Genomic DNA, 18134 nt, shown 5'->3' on the forward strand with positions numbered 1-18134 from the left:
TGATTGACTGAATGAATGCCTGAGTGAAAGCCAGGTCAGATCAGGACCTCTGGGATTGGTGGAGCTGGGAAGTGGATGAAAGAGGCACAAGGGTAGATTTAAACCCTCAGTCAGAAGCTGGAGATTTTATCAGGACTGTTCCATCTGCTACGCACAGTGTCCTGGATAAGTGACATATGCAAAGGAAATGGCACCATGGGTTGTTGCCCTGTTTACCCACAGCTTGGGTTGGATTCTGAACTTGCTTTGCTGCGCAAATCAATAAATCAATCAAGCTCCCCTCTAGACCGTAAGCTCCTTGTGGACAGGTATCATGGCTACCCACTCTAGTGCACTGTACTCTCCTGAGCACTTAGTACAGTGTTCTTCACACAGCCAGTGTGTACACAGAGAAGTTTTGTCCTAGTGGAAAGAGCATGGGATTGGGAGTCAGAGTCAAGCCACTTCACTTCTCTATACCTCAGTTAACTCATCTGTAAAATGGCGATGAAGACTGTGAGCCCCATGTGAGACAACCTGATTACCTTGTATCTACCCCAGCACTTAGAACAGCGCTTGGCACAGAGTAAGCACTTAACAAATATCATAAAAATAATAATAATTGTTATTACTATTATCTGAGCTTCAATTCCCTCAACTGCAGATGGAGGTTTCAATCCCTGTTCTACCTCCTACTAAGATTGTGAGCCCCTCATGGGACCTGATTATCTTATATCAACAACAGCTCTCGGCACAGTGCTTGACATATAGCACTTTACAAACACCACTTTATTATTATTAAGTGTGCTTATTACAGTGCTTGGAACATAAAAGTGCTTAAATACCACAATTATTAGTAAGTGCTCAATAAATACCACTGTTGGAATAACATTTACTGAGTATCCATTTTGAGCAGAGCACTATGCTAAGAGCTTGGGAAAGTAGAGCAAAATAAGAAAACACAAGTTCCTGACTGAGAAGCTTACAGCCTGATCCCAGATATGAGAAGTGAAAGAAGAGACTTGGCACCCCTCCCAAGCATATATGAGAGGTAGAATTGTGAGTAACTAATTGGGACCCAATAGTTTACCCTGAGAACCATTTTTATTATGCTACAAAGCAATCTGCTAATGATTATACATTTATAGGAAGTCAATTTATTAAATGATGGTATTTGTTAAGCGCATACTATGTGCAAAGCACTGTTCTAAGCACTGGGGAGGTTACAAGGTGATCAGGTTGTCCCACGGGGGGCTCACAGTCTTAATCCCCATTTTACAGATGAGGTAACTGAGACACAGAGAAGTTAATTGACTTGCCCAAAGTCACACAGCTGACAGTTGGCGGAGCCGAGATTTGAACCCATGACCTCTGACTCCAAAGCCCGTGCTCTTTCCACTGAGCCATGCTGCTTCTCCTCCTTATTTGATACACGAAATCCAGAACCATGATAATTTATGGTTCTTTATGACTTTGCCAGAAGCTGACCTAAAAGATATGTTTCTCAAGATAATATGATTTTTTTATCCAGATTTATCTAATCCAATAGTGGGCAAGTTCTGGCTCGCCACCTGAACCTCAGCTGCTTCTCCTCCTTATTTGATACACGAAATCCAGAACCATGATAATTTATGGTTCTTTATGACTTTGCCAGAAGCTGACCTAAAAGATATGTTTCTCAAGATAATATGAAGATGATTTTTTTATCCAGATTTATCTAATCCAATAGTGGGCAAGATCTGGCTCGCCACCTGAACCTCAGCTGATTCCTCAGCTACCACCTCCTGCAGCTCCTGCCTGGCTCTATGCCACCCATAGCTGTACTGGTAGTAGTAGAACTATTTATTGAGTGAACGTCACTGTTCAAGGTGACTGTTAAGTAAAACAGAAGCACAGGACCTATTTCTGCTCACAAGAAGCTTATATTCTAATAGGATAGACAGACATATGAAATATTTACAAAAGGGGTATCAAAATAAATGGTTGAATGCACATAAATAGTTGAATATACAAATATGGACAAGTGCAATGAATGGGTATGGATCAAGACATAAATTAATTGGGCAGAACAACTGGAGAGGTAGATTTGGGAGTCACCCACCTCTAGGTGGTTGTGAAGCCGGTAAAAGAGACAGAAAGGGATTGGTCGGAGATGATGGAGGAATACCAAGAAGACCAATTTCTCTTTGTGTTGGCAAAGCAGTTCTCTGATAGCATTCAATCAATCAAATGGTGGTATTTATTGAGAACTTACTGTGTGCCAAATGCTGAACTAGGCACTTGGGAGAGAATCAATCAATCAATCAATCGTATTTATTGAGCGTTTACTGTGTGCAGAGCACTGTACTAAGCGCTTGGGAGGTACAAGCTGGCAACATATAGAGACAGTGGGCTCACAGTCTAGAAGGGGGAGACAGAATGATGGCATTTGTTAAGCGCTTACTAGTGCAAAGCACTGTTCTAAGTGCTGGGGGGATACAGTGTGATCAAGTTGTCCCACGTGGGGCTCACAGTCTTAATCCCCGTTTTTACAGATGATGGAACTGAGGCTCAGAGAAGTTAAGTGACTTGCCCAAGGTCACACAGCAGACTTGTGGTGGAGCCGGGATTCGAACCCACGACCTCTGACTCCAAAGCCCATGCTCTTTCCACTGAGCCACGCTGCTTCTCAGCACAGTATGCTCCCTGCATCCTGAGAAGGGGTGTCCACAGTGGGAGAGGTGGCTGAAAGGTCAAAGGGAATCTGTTGGACTTTGTTATGAGATACTGGTGATTGTGGAAGAGTATCGATTCGGTGAAATGAATAGACTAATGAATAGACTACAAAGAGTCAATGGAGTTGGTATAGAGGAAGTAAAGGCAGTGGATATATATTCATTTCAAGGAGTTTGAACTGGAAATGGGGGGAAGGGAGATGGGGTAATAGCTAGAGGCTAGAGCTTGAGAAGCAGCATGGAGTAGCATATATAGCATCGGTATGGGAGTCAGAAGGTCATGGGTTCTAATCCCAACTCCACCACTTGTCTGCTGTGTGACCTCGGGTAAGCCACTCTACTTCTCTGTGTTTCAGTTACCTCATCTGGAAAATGTGGATTGAGACTGTGAGCCCCACGTGGAGCAGGGACTGTGTCTGACCCAATTTGCTTGTATCATCATCATCAGTCGTATTTATTGAGCGCTTACTATGTGCAGAGCACTGTACTAAGCGCTTGGGAAGTACAAATTGGCAACATATAGAGACAGTCCCTACCCAACAGTGGGCTCACAGTCTAAAAGGGGGAGACAGAGAACAAAACCAAACATACTAACAAAATAAAATAAATAGGATAGATATGTACAAGTAAAATAAATAAATAAATAGAGTAATAAATATGTACAAACATATATACATATATACAGGTGCTGTGGGGAAGGGAAGGAGGTAAGACGGGGGGATGGAGAGGGGGAAGAGGGGGAGAGGAAGGAAGGGGCTCAGTCTGGGAAGGCCTCCTGGAGGAGGTGAGCTCTCAGCAGGGCCTTGAAGGGAGGAAGAGAGCTAGCTTGGCAGAGGGGCAGAAGGAGGGCATTCCAGGCCCGGGGGATGACGTGGGCCGGGGGTTGATGGCGGGACAGGTGAGAGCGAGGTACGGTGAGGAGATTAGCGGCGGAGGAGCGGAGGGTGTGGACTGGGCTGTAGAAGGAGAGAAGGGAGGTGAGGTACGAGGGGGCGAGGTGATGGACAGCCTTGAAGCCCAGGGTGAGGAGTTTCTGCCTGATGCACAGATTGATTGGTAGCCATTGGAGGTTTTTGAGGCGGGGAGTAATATGCCCAGAGCGTTTCTGGACAAAGATAATCCGGGCAGCAGCATGAAGTATGGATTGAAGTGGAGAGAGACACGAGGATGGGAGATCAGAGAGAAGGCTGGTGCAGTAGTCCAGACGGGATAGGATGAGAGCTTGAATGAGCAGGGTAGCAGTTTGAATGGAGAGGAAAGGGCGGATCTTGGCAATGTTGCGGAGCTGAGACCGGCAGGCTTTGGTGACGGCTTGGATGTGAGGGGTGAATGAGAGAGCGGAGTCGAGGATGACACCAAGGTTGCGGGCTTGTGAGACGGGAAGGATGGTAGTGCCGTCAACAGAGATGGGAAAGTCAGAGATGGGAAAGTCTCCACTTCAGCACTTAGTACAGAGTCTGGCACATCGTAAGCGCTTAACAAATACCCAAATTATTATTATTATTATTACTATTATTATTATTATTATAGAGACTGTGGGGTCCAAAGAAGATCATTTTTTTGAGATGGGGAACTGAGGGTGTTTGAAGGCAGAGGGGAAAGAGACATCCAAGACTGTGACATTGAAGAGAGCAGAAAGGGAAAAAAGGAGGGTGAATTTATATTCTTTTAGAGATTTGGGGGATTGATCAAGAGGTACAGGTAAAAGGGGTAGAGTTAGAGAACAGATAGGAGACCTCCTCTTGAGAAACAAGTGAGAAAAAGGAGAAAGAGGAGTAAGGGGAAGTAGAGTGGTGAGAAGGTGAAGAGGAAGATTAGAGGAAGTGTTTTGGGTTTTTCCCTCCATGGGAATCTATTCCTCAACTATTTTTTTAATCTATTTTAATGCCTGTCTCCCCTTTTAGACTGTAAACTCCTTGTGGGCAGGGATCACAGGATCACACCTATTAACTCTGTTGTACTGTACTTCTCCAAGAGCTTAATCAATGCTCTGCAGGCAGTAAGTGCTCCATATATACCTTCGATTGATTGATTTCACCAACAAACTAGCTGTTGAAACCGCTTGGATGTTGTGTGGGCACTGGGGACTTCAGGAGGGAGTTAAAAGTTTGGAATAGGCAGGTGGGGTTACAGACATGGGATTTGATGAGAGAGGGGTAGAAACATTGAGAAGCAGGGTTACTCAGTGAAAAGAGCACAGGTTTGGGAGTCAGAGGTCGTGGGTTCTAATCCCAGCTCCTCCACTTGTCAGCTGTTTGGCTTTGGGCAAGTCACCTCACTTCTCTGGGCCTCAGTTCCCTCATCTGTAAAATGGGGATCAAGCCTGTGAGGCCCCACGTGGGACAACCTGCTCACCTTGCATCCTCCCCCAGCGCTTAGAACAGTGCTTTGTACATAGTAAGCACTTAACAAATACCATAATTATTATTATTATTGCCTAACAAGTGAGTGAACCAAATTACAGCAGGGTAGAGTGAATGTAAAGTGGCAGAAGTTTTCCCAATGTTTAGATTTTTCTCAGATGCCTGACTGCGGGAGAAGCAGCAGCAGACTGTGGAGGGGATCCCAGGCTGGGGCTTGGTAAGAATTTGAGAACAACTAAGGAACAGCAGGAGAGCATGAATGTAGTAAACATGTAGGTAGCAAGCCTCCAGGATAGGTGACACCTTGTTATTCTGTACATACCAGGCACCTACTACTGCAGACAGCACAAAGTAAGATGCTCAGTACCAATACTTCTTGATTCTCTGTTTCTGGTAAGTAAAATTTAAATCACAGGCAACTATTAAGGTCACATCCCTTTATCATTGGCCCTCCCTGATTAAACCCCCCTTCCCCCAGATTCCTCTCCTTTTTGCATAATAATAATAATGATGGCATTTATTAAGCGCTTACTATGTGTAAAGCACTGTTCTAAGCACTGGGGAGGTTACAAGGTGATCAGGTTGCCCCACAGGGGCTCACAGTCTTAATCCCCATTTTACAGATGAGGGAACTGAGGCACAGAGAAGTGAAGTGACTTGCCCAAAGGCACACAGCTGACAACTGGCAGAGCGGGGATTTGAACCTGTGACCTCTGACTCCAAAGCTCATGCTCTTTCCACTGAGCCACCTGCATCATCTATGTACTTCGTTCTAGGACCCTTGGGCATTTGATATTTGTCCCACCCTCAATCCCCACACATCATTACGTGATTGTCCATAAATTGTATATTATAAATCTTCTATTTATATTATCTGTCTCCCCCTCTAAACTTCAAGCTTTGGGGCAGGTAATGTGTGTACCAACAGCTGTACTCTCCCAAGCTCTTTGTACAGTGCTCTTTACACAGAAAGCATGCAATAAATACCAGTGATGATGATAATAATAATTATGGTATTTGTTAAGCCCTTACTATGTGTCAAGCACTGTTCTAAGCACTGGGGTAGATGCAAGACCTGTTCTAAGTGCTGGGGTAAATGCAAGGTAATCAGGTTCTTCCACTTGGGGCTCACAGTCTTAATCCCCATTTTACAGATGAGGTAACTGAGGCCCAGAGAAGTTAAGTGGCTTGCCCAAGGTCACACAGCAGACAAGTGGCAGAGTAGGGATTAGAACCCAAATCCTCTGACTTCCAAGCCCGTGCTCTTTCCACTAAGCCACTTCTCTAATAATGATCCAAACTTCAAAATGCCCTGGGAATGAGACAGAAGTATTCTTTTATTACTGGTTTACTGGTTCAGAGATAATAATCATAATAATAATTATGGTATTTATTAAATGCTCACTATTTGCTACAGACTAAGTACTGGGGTGGACACAAGCAAATCGAGTTGGACCCAGTCCCTGTCCTATGTGGGGCTCACAGCCTCAATCCCCATTTTACAGATGAGATAACTGAGGCACAGAGAAGTGAAATGACTTGCCAAGGCCACACAGCATTCAAGTGGCAGAGCTGGGTTTAGAACCCTTGACCTTCTGACTCCCAAGCCCTTGCTCTATCCACTATGTCAGGCTGCTTTCTTAAATAACTTGTGTTACAAAGACATCAGACCTCAGACAGTTGTAATTTCTGTTTCATCACTAACAGCTCCAAGAAAGTATCTCTTTGCAACTCGCAAGTATCAATATGGGGGAAAAGGACGAGAACACTTGTTGTCATAACCTTTCCTGTAGAGTTTGGTTGTGCTTGGTGAGTTTTTGCAACTCAATGACTCATCTCAAATGGCAGATGATTACCAAATCTACCAACCCTTCTCCCCCTTTGCAGTTTTCTATTTCCTCTGTCTTCAGGACTTCTCAGTTGGATGTCTCGCGGGCACTGCAAACTAAATGTACACAACTGTAATTTATGTATTTATGCTACTGTCTGTTTGCCCCTCTAGACCGTAAGCTCACCATGAGCAAGGAACGTGTCTGTTATATTGTACTCTCCCAAGCACTTAGTACAGTGCTCTGCACACAGTAAGTGCTCAATAAATATGATTGACTGACTGCCATCCCCCGGCACACTGAAACCACAACAGCGATGGCACATGGATGTTATTGTCCACGTCCTCGGCTAGCTCTGAATGGCTGAACTTCCACTCTTCAAACAGCCACTGTTCACCATCACATCCTCACCGACTTGGTAAGCGGCCCTCGGACTGAAAGAAATGTCCAGCTCACACCTAATTGCAGGCAAGAAATCTTGTAAAATGGACCTTGATGTCAACAAAGGGCCTCTCGGTTTCAGGTTTCCACAATGATCTCGGTGACCTAACAGTCTGACCTCAAAGGAGGCCGAAGGATGAAGAAAATTGAAATTTGAAACAAGAAAAGGGGAATTGAGTAACTTGCAAGGCAGAAGGTCAGGTAAGAACCAATTCTGCCTTCTTTAGAAATGTGGTGATTCCAAAGGAGGTCCAGGTCAGAGTGGGGTGAGCTATCAGAAGGGTAATATGCCTAACTGCTAGAAGATTTTTTTTAATAGCCCTTTTTAAGCATTTATTATGAGTCAAGAAATGTTCTAAGCCCTGGGGAAGATACAAGTTAAGAAAGAATCCCTGTCCCACTTGGGGTTCACAGCCTAAGTAGGAGGGAGAAAAAGTACTGAATCTTCATTTTACAGTTGAGGAAACTTGAGGCACAGAGAAGTTAAGTGACTTGCCCGAGGTCATTCAGCAAGTGGGCTTTGGAGTCAGAGGTCATGGGTTCAAACCCCGGTTCATCTAATTCTCAGCTGTGTGACTTTGGGCAAGTCACTTAACTTCTCTGAGCCTCACAACTCATCTGTAAAATGGTGATTAAGACTGTGAGCCCCCCGTGGGACAACCTGATCACCTTGTAACCTCCCCAGTGCTTAGAACAGTGATCTGCACATAGTAAGCACTTAATAAATGCCATCATCATTATTATTATTATTACTGACAGCCGGAATTAGAACACAGGTCTTCTATCAGGCCATGTTTTTTTCCATTAGGCCAAACTGCTTCTACTCTTCACTCACTTCCAGGAAAGCAACATTTAGACAATTAATTGTGCTATTCCCTCCTCTTTTTTTATCTGCCTCTGCCTTTTCTGGGTGGCTTAGAGAACTTCTGTATCGGGGAGGCCCCAGCTCCTAAAGCAGAGCTTGGGCTATTGTAGCTGATCCTCTCTGACCACAAAAGACATTTCACTCACCGCCACAATGGGAGGAGGTGAGGGAGGCCAGGGGCAACTCACCCCTTGTCCCACAATGATAATTCCCGTACAAACTTTCCAACATTGGGTCCCCTTCCCCCACCTTGAGGAAATGGGAGCTGGGCCCTTGTTTTTTGCTTGAATCCAGGATACATATAAGCATTGGTGTCTTGGCAGAGCATTGCACTTGCTTTTATTTTTAGGAATGTGCAAGTAAAGCCAAACAAATAGTTTCCCAAGCTCATGCATTCTCCCCAAGGAATACAAATGGTGGGCAGAATTTTCAGTGTCCCATTGGTGTTCACCCCTCACTTCTTTTTTTCCCCTCTCCTACTTGTTTCTGTCATTCTCTTAAGGGGTTAAATGTCCGTTTGTTTTGATTATGTGCACTCTCTATGGTGAAGCCTATGAAAACTAGATACAAATAAAACTAGAACAGAGGAACGACATATGCTCTGTTTCTCCTCTTTAGACATGGGAGAAGCAGCATGGACTAGTAGAAATACCCCTGTCCTGAGACTCGGAGTACCGGATTCTAAATCCGACTCTGCCACTTGTCTGCTGTGTGACCAGGGCAACTCACTTAACTCTTCTGTGCCTCAGTGATCTCATTTGTAAAGTGGCGATTCAATATTTGTTCTCCCTTCTACTTAGACTGTGAGCCTCATTTTGGATGAAGACTAGATTCAATTATCATGTACCTACCCCAGTGCCTGGCACTTAGGGAGCACTTAATAAATATCACTATTATTACACGACTTCTTTAGACAACACAGAAAATGAGTTTTCCACAGCCAGATTAGGGTGCTGAAAGACATACCTTTCTAAAATGCTTTATGATGCTAGGCAGGTTAGTCAAGACAGATCTGTTTAACATCTTAACACTTGTAGTATTTGTTGTTATTCATAATAATAATAATGATAGCAGTAATTATGACATTTATTAAGTGCTTACTCTGTTCCAGGAACTGTAATAAGCTCTGGGGTGGATACAAGCAAATCAGGTTGGACATAGTCATTGTTCCTCGTGGGGCTCACAGTCTCAATCCCCATTTTACAGATGAGGTAACTGAGGCACAGAGAAGTGAAATGAGTTGCCCAAGGTCACACAGCAAACAAGCTTCTAACTCCCAGAGACGTGCTCTGTCCACTACCCCATGCAGCTTTTCTAAGCACTTACTAGGATCCATGCACTGAACTAAGTTCTGGGGAAGATACAATATAGTCAGCTAATAATAATAATAATAATGGTAGCATTTATTAAGCATTTACTATGTGCAAAGCACTGTTCTAAGCACTGGGGAGGTTACAAGGTGATCAGGTTGTCCCACAGGGGGTTCACAGTCTTAATCCCCATTTTACAGATGAGGTAACTGAGGCACAGAGAAGTTAAGTGACTTGCCCCAAGTCACACGGCTGGCAATTGGCAGAGCTGGGATTTGAACCCATGACCTCTGACTCTTTCCAATGAGCCACGCTGCTTATCTCAGATCAGATAGAGTTCCTGTTCTTCATGGGGCTTCCAGTCAAAGGAGGAGGGAGAAAAGGCATTTAATTCCCATTTTACAGATAAGGAAACTGAGGCTCAGAGAAGTTATGTTACTAGCCCAAAGTCACACAGCAAGTAAGTGGGGAAGGTATAAGTACTTTGACGCTGTAAGCATATTCCTTTTATCATCATCAATCATATTTATTGAGTGCTTACTGTGTGCAGAGCACTGTACTAAGCGCTTGGGAAGTACAGTTGGCAACATATAGAGACAGTCCCTACCCAACAGTGGGCTCACAGTCTAAAAGATGCTTAATATTTTAATCTTTTAATAAAAGATGCTTAACTTCTATTTTTAAAGAAATGTAGGAGCAGGAAGGTGAATATTAGATTAACTCTCCAAAGAGCATAAACATTCAGAAGTGAGGTCAGGAACTAGATCCTGTGGAAGTTCTTCCTCTTTAACCTCTAAGTTCCCTGTTACTCAAAATGCTAGAGATGACTCAGTTTGCCTGACTGATTCTAGACAATCCAGTTAATTGTGATGTCCCGTGTGGAGCTTCTGACCTGGAAAGCACTGTACCTCTGCATGTAAAATCACTGATTATGAGAGGCAAAGGGACTCATTGTTCGGCTCTGCCAATATCTTGCTCTGAGTGATCCCAGTCAAATACCTGAAATGCTGGGTTTCTGTTTCATAACTTGCTGAATGAGCCCTGGAGAACTAATTTATATTTCAGGGTTGTGAAAAATCATGGGGTGGGATTTAGCTGATAGAAAGTACCGCAACTATGCCACCTAATTACACGTAGTAACGTGGAAAAAAAAAACAAAAACCTGGCAGACCATGCCCAAAGCACACAGACGCAGGTTAAAAGACAAAGGCAAAAAGAGAAAGCAGTCGCAACTTACCGCACAGATTATTTTATATTTCTTCAGAGTACTCTTCTTCACGGGCTCTTCGGTCTGTAAATTCAAGATTGAGTCCATGTCTGCAGGTCAGCTGCTGGAAATCAGAAGGAACACTCACTTCTCCTTTCGTATGTTCAAATCAAACAGGCACAGACTGGTTTCGGGCACTGTCTTTTGAAGAGTGGGGTGAGTTCAGAGCTCTTGAATGACTGGACAATCTAAAGGTCATCAAAAAGAAAGTTAGAGAGAATAACAACAGTGTCAGGAGATAAAATTCCAACACTCGTGCATTAGCAGTGCTGTTTCAAAAAAAATTGCCTTCCTTAAATAAGTTTGTTTATGGTCTTAATTTGGAACATATTAAATAAAAGCAACCTTTTTGGAAGGAAAATTACAAGTACAATACTATGATGATAAGGATGCTAAAAATAATTATATAACAACAATGATTCTAACATAACTAACCATATTTTCTTTAGTTTGATATTTCCTACTCTTTAATACGGCAAAGCAGTTATCCTTTAATTACCTATGTTTAAGGAATTATTCCCTGAATATTTTCACTGGACGACAAACTGCTTGCTGGAAAGTGTGGCTGATGCTTTTAATGATTTTATTAGGATACACGAATAATAATAATGATAATGGTATTTTTTGAGCACTTACTATGGGTCAAGCACTGTTCTAAGCACTGGAGCAGACACAAGTTAATCAGGTTGGACTCAGTTCCTGTCTCACATGAGGCTCACAGTCTTAATAGAATAAGGTAATACGCATATAGGATGTGCTAAGCATTGTACTAAGCACTGGGGTAGATACAAGATAATTATTCATTCATTCAAATTAGGCCCCTAGGGCTCACAGTTTTCTCCCCATCCCCCCCACCCTACCTCCTTCCCCTCCCCACAGCACCTATATATATGTTTGTACAGATTTATTACTCTATTTATTTCACTTGTACATATTTACTATTCTATTTATTTTATTTTGTTAATATATTTTGTTTTGTTGTCTGTCTCCCCCTTCTAGACTGTGAGCCCGTTGTTGGGTAGGGACAGTCTCTATATGTTGCCAACTTGTACTTCCCAACTGCTTAGTACAGTGCTCTGCATACAGTGAGCGCTCAATAAATATGATTGAATAAATGAATGAATAGAAGTATTGAATCCCCATTTTCCAGATGAGGGAACTGAGGCACAGAGAAGTTAAGTGACTTGCAGAAGGTCACGCAGCGGACAAGTGGAGGAGCCAGAATTAGAACCCAGGACCTCTCACTCCCAGGTCCATGCTCCTTCATTCATTCATTCATTCATTCATATTTATTGAGCGCTTACTGTGTGCAAAGCACTGTACGAAGCACTTGGGAAGTACAAGTTGGCAACATATAGAGACAGTCCCTACCCAAAAGCGGGCTCACACCACTAGCCATGCTCTTGTAGGGGCCTAAACTTGTTCCTGGATACTTTTCAAATTTCACAGACATTTGAAGATGATTTTTGTATCAAGGACACAACATAATAGGCTGATTTTGTATTTACATATTATGTATTAGAGAAGCAGTGTGGTTCAGTGGAAAGAGCCCGGGCTTGGGAGTCAGAGGTCCTGGGTTCTAATTCTGACTGCCACATGTCTGCTGTGTGACCTTGGGCAAGTTGCTTAACTTCTCTAAGCCTCAGTTCCCTCATCTGTAAAATGGGAATGAAGACTGTGAGCCCCACGTGGGACAACCTGATCACCTTGTATCCCCCCTAGAGCTTAGAACAGTGCTTCACACATAATAAGCGCTTAACAAATGCCATTATCATTATTATTATTATTATTATGCATGAAAATCAGATTATCTGTTCTTCCTTCTCCTTAGACTATGAAGCATTTGTGGGACCTAGAACAGTTCTTAGCACTTAGAACAGTGCTTTGCACATAGTAGGTGCTTAATAAATGTCATCATTATTATTATTATTATCTTTTATCTGCCCCAGCACTTAGTACAGTGCTTTGCAAATAGTAAGCTCTAAACAAATACCACAATTATTATTGTTATTACAATTTTGTTTATGGTACCTCTGGACAAAGCCAGAGGAAAATTGTATAATAATAATAATAATAATAATAATAATAATAATAATGGCATTTGTTAAGCGCTTACTATGTGCAAAGCACTGTTCTAAGCGCTGGTAATAATGGCATTTATTAAGCGCCTACTATGTTCCAAGCACTGTTCTAAGCTCTGGGGAGGATACAAGGTGATCAGGTTGTCCCACGGGGGGCTCACAGTCTTAATCCCCATTCTACGGATGAAGTAACTGAGGCCCAGAGAAGTGAAGTGACTTGCCCAAAGTCACACAGCTGACTAGTGGCGGAGCCAGGATTTGAACCCATGACCTCTGACTCCAAAGGCCGGGCTCTTTCCATTGAGCCACACCGCTTGTATTTGGAGCAAGTGTTTCCCTTCAGTGGACAATGCCAATTTATCTCCCTAAAAGACAATTGCTATTGGTGCAAACCTCCATTTGGTCTAGGAGAGGTATGCAAATTCACATGTTTTTAAAAGCTTATTTTTTTTTGGTCATGGTATTTGTTAAGCACTTACTATGTGCCAGGTACTGTTCTAAGCACTGGTGTAGATACAGGGTAATAGGTTGGACACGGTCCATGTTCCTCATGGGGCTCACAATCTTAATCCCCAATTTACATGTGAGGTAACTGAGATACAGGGAAATTAGGTGACTTGTCCAAGGTCATACAAAAGACAAGTGGCAGAGCCGGGATTAGAAACCCAGCTCTTCTGACTCCCGGGTCCCTGCTCTAGCCACTAGACCACACTGCTTCCTTGTAAGTATTCTCATAGACTTGTTTTCAATCCAATAGACCCATGCCAATCAATCAATCGTATTTATTGAGCGCTTACTGTGTGCAGAGCACTGTACTAGGCACTTGGGAAGTACAAGCTGGCAACATATAGAGACAGTCCCTACCCATCAGTGGGCTCACAGTCTAGAAGGGGGAGACAGAGAACAAAAGCAAACATACTACTTGCTCTCTGACATAATTGCCACTTGCCACTTGCTCTCTGACATAATTCATAAAGATCCTTTGAAAACCATTTCAACGCATATGGGGATTTTTGATGTTTTTCTGCTTGCCCCGTGATTTTCCCACCTGGCGTATCCTTTGGCTTGTTTTTTTGTTTTTTTTGTCCAGTGTCTCTCTCTTTCCACTTTAGAAAAGGATTCTAATGGAGAAATTGGCCTGCTTTTTCTTCCCCCAAGCAACGCATTTCTACTGCAGCTCCTAGAAAGATGGTGCATCTGAATTTGAGAATAGCCAAGAAGCTTTAGAATCTACAACCCAACAATGAATTAGTACTGTTTTTTGAGTGCTTACTCTGTGCAGAACACTGTACTGAGAACTTAGGAAAGTGTATCAATTTAGTAGGCAAGATCCTTGTTCTCTAGGACTTTGAAATCTAGCACCACATCTAGCCAATCATCCCATCTCCCTATTAAAAATAATAAGCCTGGTATATACTAAGCACTTACTATGTGCTAAGGGCAGGGTTGACAAAGAGCAATCAGGGAATCCATCTGCTTATTATGAATATCATAATAATAATAATTGTGGTTTTTGTTAAGTGCTTACTATGTGCCAAGCATTGTACTAAACACTGGGGTGTCCAATCAGGTTGGACACTGTCCCTATCCCACATGGGGATCACATGTCCCTATCCCACATGAGGATCACATGTCCCTATCCCACATGAGAAGCAGCGTGGCTCAGTGGAAAGAGCACGGGCTTTGGAGTCATTCATACATTCATTCATTCATTCATTCATTCATTCAATCGTATTTATTGAGCACTTACTGTGTGCAGAGCACTGTACTAAGCGCTTGGGAAGTACAAGTTGGCAACATATAGAGACGGTCCCTACCCAACAGCGGGCTCACAGTCTAGAAGGGGAGACAGACAACAAAACAAAACATATAAACCAAATAAAATAAATAGAATAAATATGTACAAGTAGAATAAATATGTACAAGTCAGAGTCAGAGGTCATGAGTTCAAATCCCAGCTCTGCCAACTGTCAGCTGTGTGACTTTGGGCAAGTCACTTAACTACTCTGTGCCTCAGTTACCTCATCTGTAAAATGGGGATTAAAACTGTGAGTTTATTTTAAAATGTCTCTTTTGGGACGCAGTGAGCCTAGTAGTTAGAGCAAAGGACTGGGAGTCAGAACACTTGGATTCTAGTTCCAATTCTGATGATGGCAAATTACTCAGCCTCTCTGGACCTATTTCCTCAATCTGTAAAAAGCTTGCTCTTTTAGCGAGAGCGATGAGTGGGAGGGAGACTTTGCTTCTATTATCTTGTGTAAGTGATTGGCATATATTAAATGCTCAATATATATAATTATTACTATTATTCTGTGAGGCCCAAGATTATTTATATTATTATGATTAAGTATTTTTAATCATACCATTATATCATGATTGCACCTTGCAAAATCCAATGGCTTCTACTCCATCCTAATCTTCCTTGTCTTCTCTGCTGCCTTCAATCAATCAATCAATCGTATTTATTGAGCGCTTACTGTGTGCAGAGCACTGTACTAAGCACTTGGGAAGTACAAGTTGGCAACATATAGAGACAGTCCCTACCCAACAGTGGGCTCACAGTCTAAAAGGGGGAGACAGAATGCAAACGCATGCACACACACACAACACAACCAACACTCACAGATACACGCAGGCTGACTGACACCCATACACACATGCACCTGACTCACAGACATGTAAATATGCACTCAGTGCCCCAGGCACACAAACGAGCAAACACACCCACAAGCACGTTTTTCTTTTTTTCGTGGTATTTGTTAAGGGTTTACTATGTTCCCAGGGTAGAAACGAGCTAATCAGGTTGGACCCAGGCCATGTTTCACGTGGGGCTCCTAGTCTTAATCCCCATTTTGCAGATGAGGTAACTGAGGCCCAGAGAACCAAAATGACTCGATCATGTTCTCTCAGTAGACAAGTGGTGGAGCTGGGATTAGAACTCAGATCCTTCTGACTTGCAGATCTGGGGTCTATCTCCTAGACCACACTGCTTTTCATGCACATGAGCACACACACATAAGCAGGCATACACTCAAGCACATAAGAGTAATAACAATAATTGTGGTATTTGTTAAGCGCTTATTATGTGCCAGGCATTGTACTAAGCACTGGGGCAGATAATGATAATAATGATGACATTTGTTAAGCGCTTACTATGTGTGAAGCACTGTTCTAAGTGCTGGGGGGATACAAGGTGATCAGGTTGTCCACACTGTAGACCACCTCCTTTCTCCTGGAAACTTTATCTTATCTTGGCTTCACTGATTTATTTCTCCCTGGTTTTCTTCCTATCTCTTTTGCAGGCTGCTCCTCTACCTCCCACCCTCTAATAATGAGAGTTCCTCAAGTATCAGTTCTATTCTCCATCTTCACCCACTCCCTTGGCAAACTCATTCGCTCCCACAGAGGGCTTCAACTACCATCTCTTTGTGGATGATTCCCAAACCTGTCTCTACAGCCCAGCCATCTTTCCTTCTCTGCAGTCTCACAACTCCTGCCTTCAGAAAATCATTCATTCATTCATTCAATTGTATTGATTGAGCTCTTACTGTGCACAGAGCACAGAACTAAGCATTTGGGAGAGTACGATAAACATTAAACAGATACTGTCCCTGCCCACAGTGAGCTTACAGTTTAGAGGTAGGGAGACAGATATTAATATCAATATATAAATTACAGATATGTACATAAGTGCTGTGGGGCTGGGAGGGGGGATGAATAAAGGGAGCAAATCAGGGCGACACAGAAGGGAGAGAGAGAAGAGGAAAGGGGAGCTTAGCCAGGGAAGGCCTCTTGGAGGAGATGTGTCCGCAGTAAGGCTTTGAACAGAAGGAAGGCAATTGTCTGTCAGATTTGAGGAGGGAGGACATTCCAGGCCAAAGGCAGGATATGGGAGGGTTTGTGGCAAGATAGATGAGATCTAGGCCCAGTGAGAAGGTTAGCATTGGAGGAGTGAAATGTGCAGGCTGGGTTGAAGTAGGAGAGCTGCGAGGTGAGGTAAGAGGGGGAAAGGTCAGGGAGTGCTTTAAAGCCAATGGTGAGGAGTTTTTGTTTGATATGGAGGTGGCTGGGCAACCACTGGAGGCTCTTGAGGAGTGGGGAAACAAGTCCTGAGCGCTTTTGTAGCAAACTAATCAGGGCAGCAGAGTGAAGTATGGACTGGATTGAGGAGAGACAAGAGGCTAAGCGGTCAGCAAGGAGGCTGATGCAGTAATCCAGGAGGGATAGGATGAGTGATTGTATTAACATGGTAACAGTTTAGATGGAGAGAAAAGGGTGGATTTTAGCTATGTTGTGAAGTGGGGCTGACAGGATTTTAATATGGATTGAATATGTGTGTTGAATGAGAGAAAGGAGTCAAGGATAACTCCAAGGTTATGGGCTTGTTAGACAGGAAGGATGGTGCTGTCTACAAGGGAAGGACAAGGTTTGGGTGGGAAGATAAGGAGTTCTCTTTTGGACATGTTAAACTTGCAGTGATGGGCCAACATCCAAGTAGAGATGTGTTGAAGGCAGAAGGAAATGTGAGACTGCAGAGAGGGCGTGAGATCAGGGCTGGAGATGTAGATTTGGGTATCATCCACATAAAGGAGGTAGTTGAAGCCATGGGAGTGAAAGAGTTATCCAAGCATCTCTATTTGGTTACCTCATCAACTCCTCAAACTTAACATGTCTAAACCACAACTTCTCATCTTCCCCCCTAAATCTCTTCCCCATCCTAACTTCCCATTATTTAGACAGTACCACCATTGTCTCTGTTTCACAAGCCCATAATTTTGGTATTCTCCTCTATCACTCTCACTCAACCCACATATTCAATCTATCACCAAATCCTGTCAGATCTACCTTCACAACATCTCTAGAATCCACCTTTCCTCTCCATCCAAACTGCTACTGTGACTTGTCTGCTGTAGCAGCCTCCTTGCTGACCTCTCTGCCTCCTGTCTCTCCCCTCTCCAGTCCATACTTCACTCTGCCATTGGATCGTTTTTCTGAGAAACCATACATTCCACAGCTCCACACTCCTCAAATGCTTCCAGTGGTTGCCTGGCCACCTCCACAATAAAAAGAAACTCCTTGGCTTTAAGGAATTCAATCCTCTCTCTCTTTCCTACTTTATTTCACTGACCTCCTACTAAAACCCAACCCACACACTTCCCTCCTCTAATGCTAACTTCTTCTCTGTACCTCAATCTCATCTATCCCACCACTGACCCCTTGTCCACATCCCCCCTTGGGCCTGTATCTCCCTTCCCTTTCATATGGGACAATCCACCCTTCTCCAC

The 18134-nt window shown here is 43.3% G+C and overlaps 1 protein-coding gene across 1 annotated transcript in view; it reads right to left on the bottom strand.

Annotated features, from left to right (window-relative positions):
• Window positions 1-18134, bottom strand: part of ENPP3 (ectonucleotide pyrophosphatase/phosphodiesterase 3) — a 131048-nt gene that overhangs the window by 107085 nt on the left and 5829 nt on the right. The window contains exon 2 of the mRNA XM_038769368.1: window positions 10739-10956. Within this exon, the coding sequence (XP_038625296.1) occupies window positions 10739-10816 (78 nt within the window). The 5' untranslated portion in view covers window positions 10817-10956. The remainder of the gene's footprint in view (window positions 1-10738; window positions 10957-18134) is intronic.

This window comes from Tachyglossus aculeatus, chromosome 2 (genome assembly GCF_015852505.1).
Source record: "Tachyglossus aculeatus isolate mTacAcu1 chromosome 2, mTacAcu1.pri, whole genome shotgun sequence".
Lineage (NCBI taxonomy): Eukaryota > Metazoa > Chordata > Mammalia > Monotremata > Tachyglossidae > Tachyglossus > Tachyglossus aculeatus.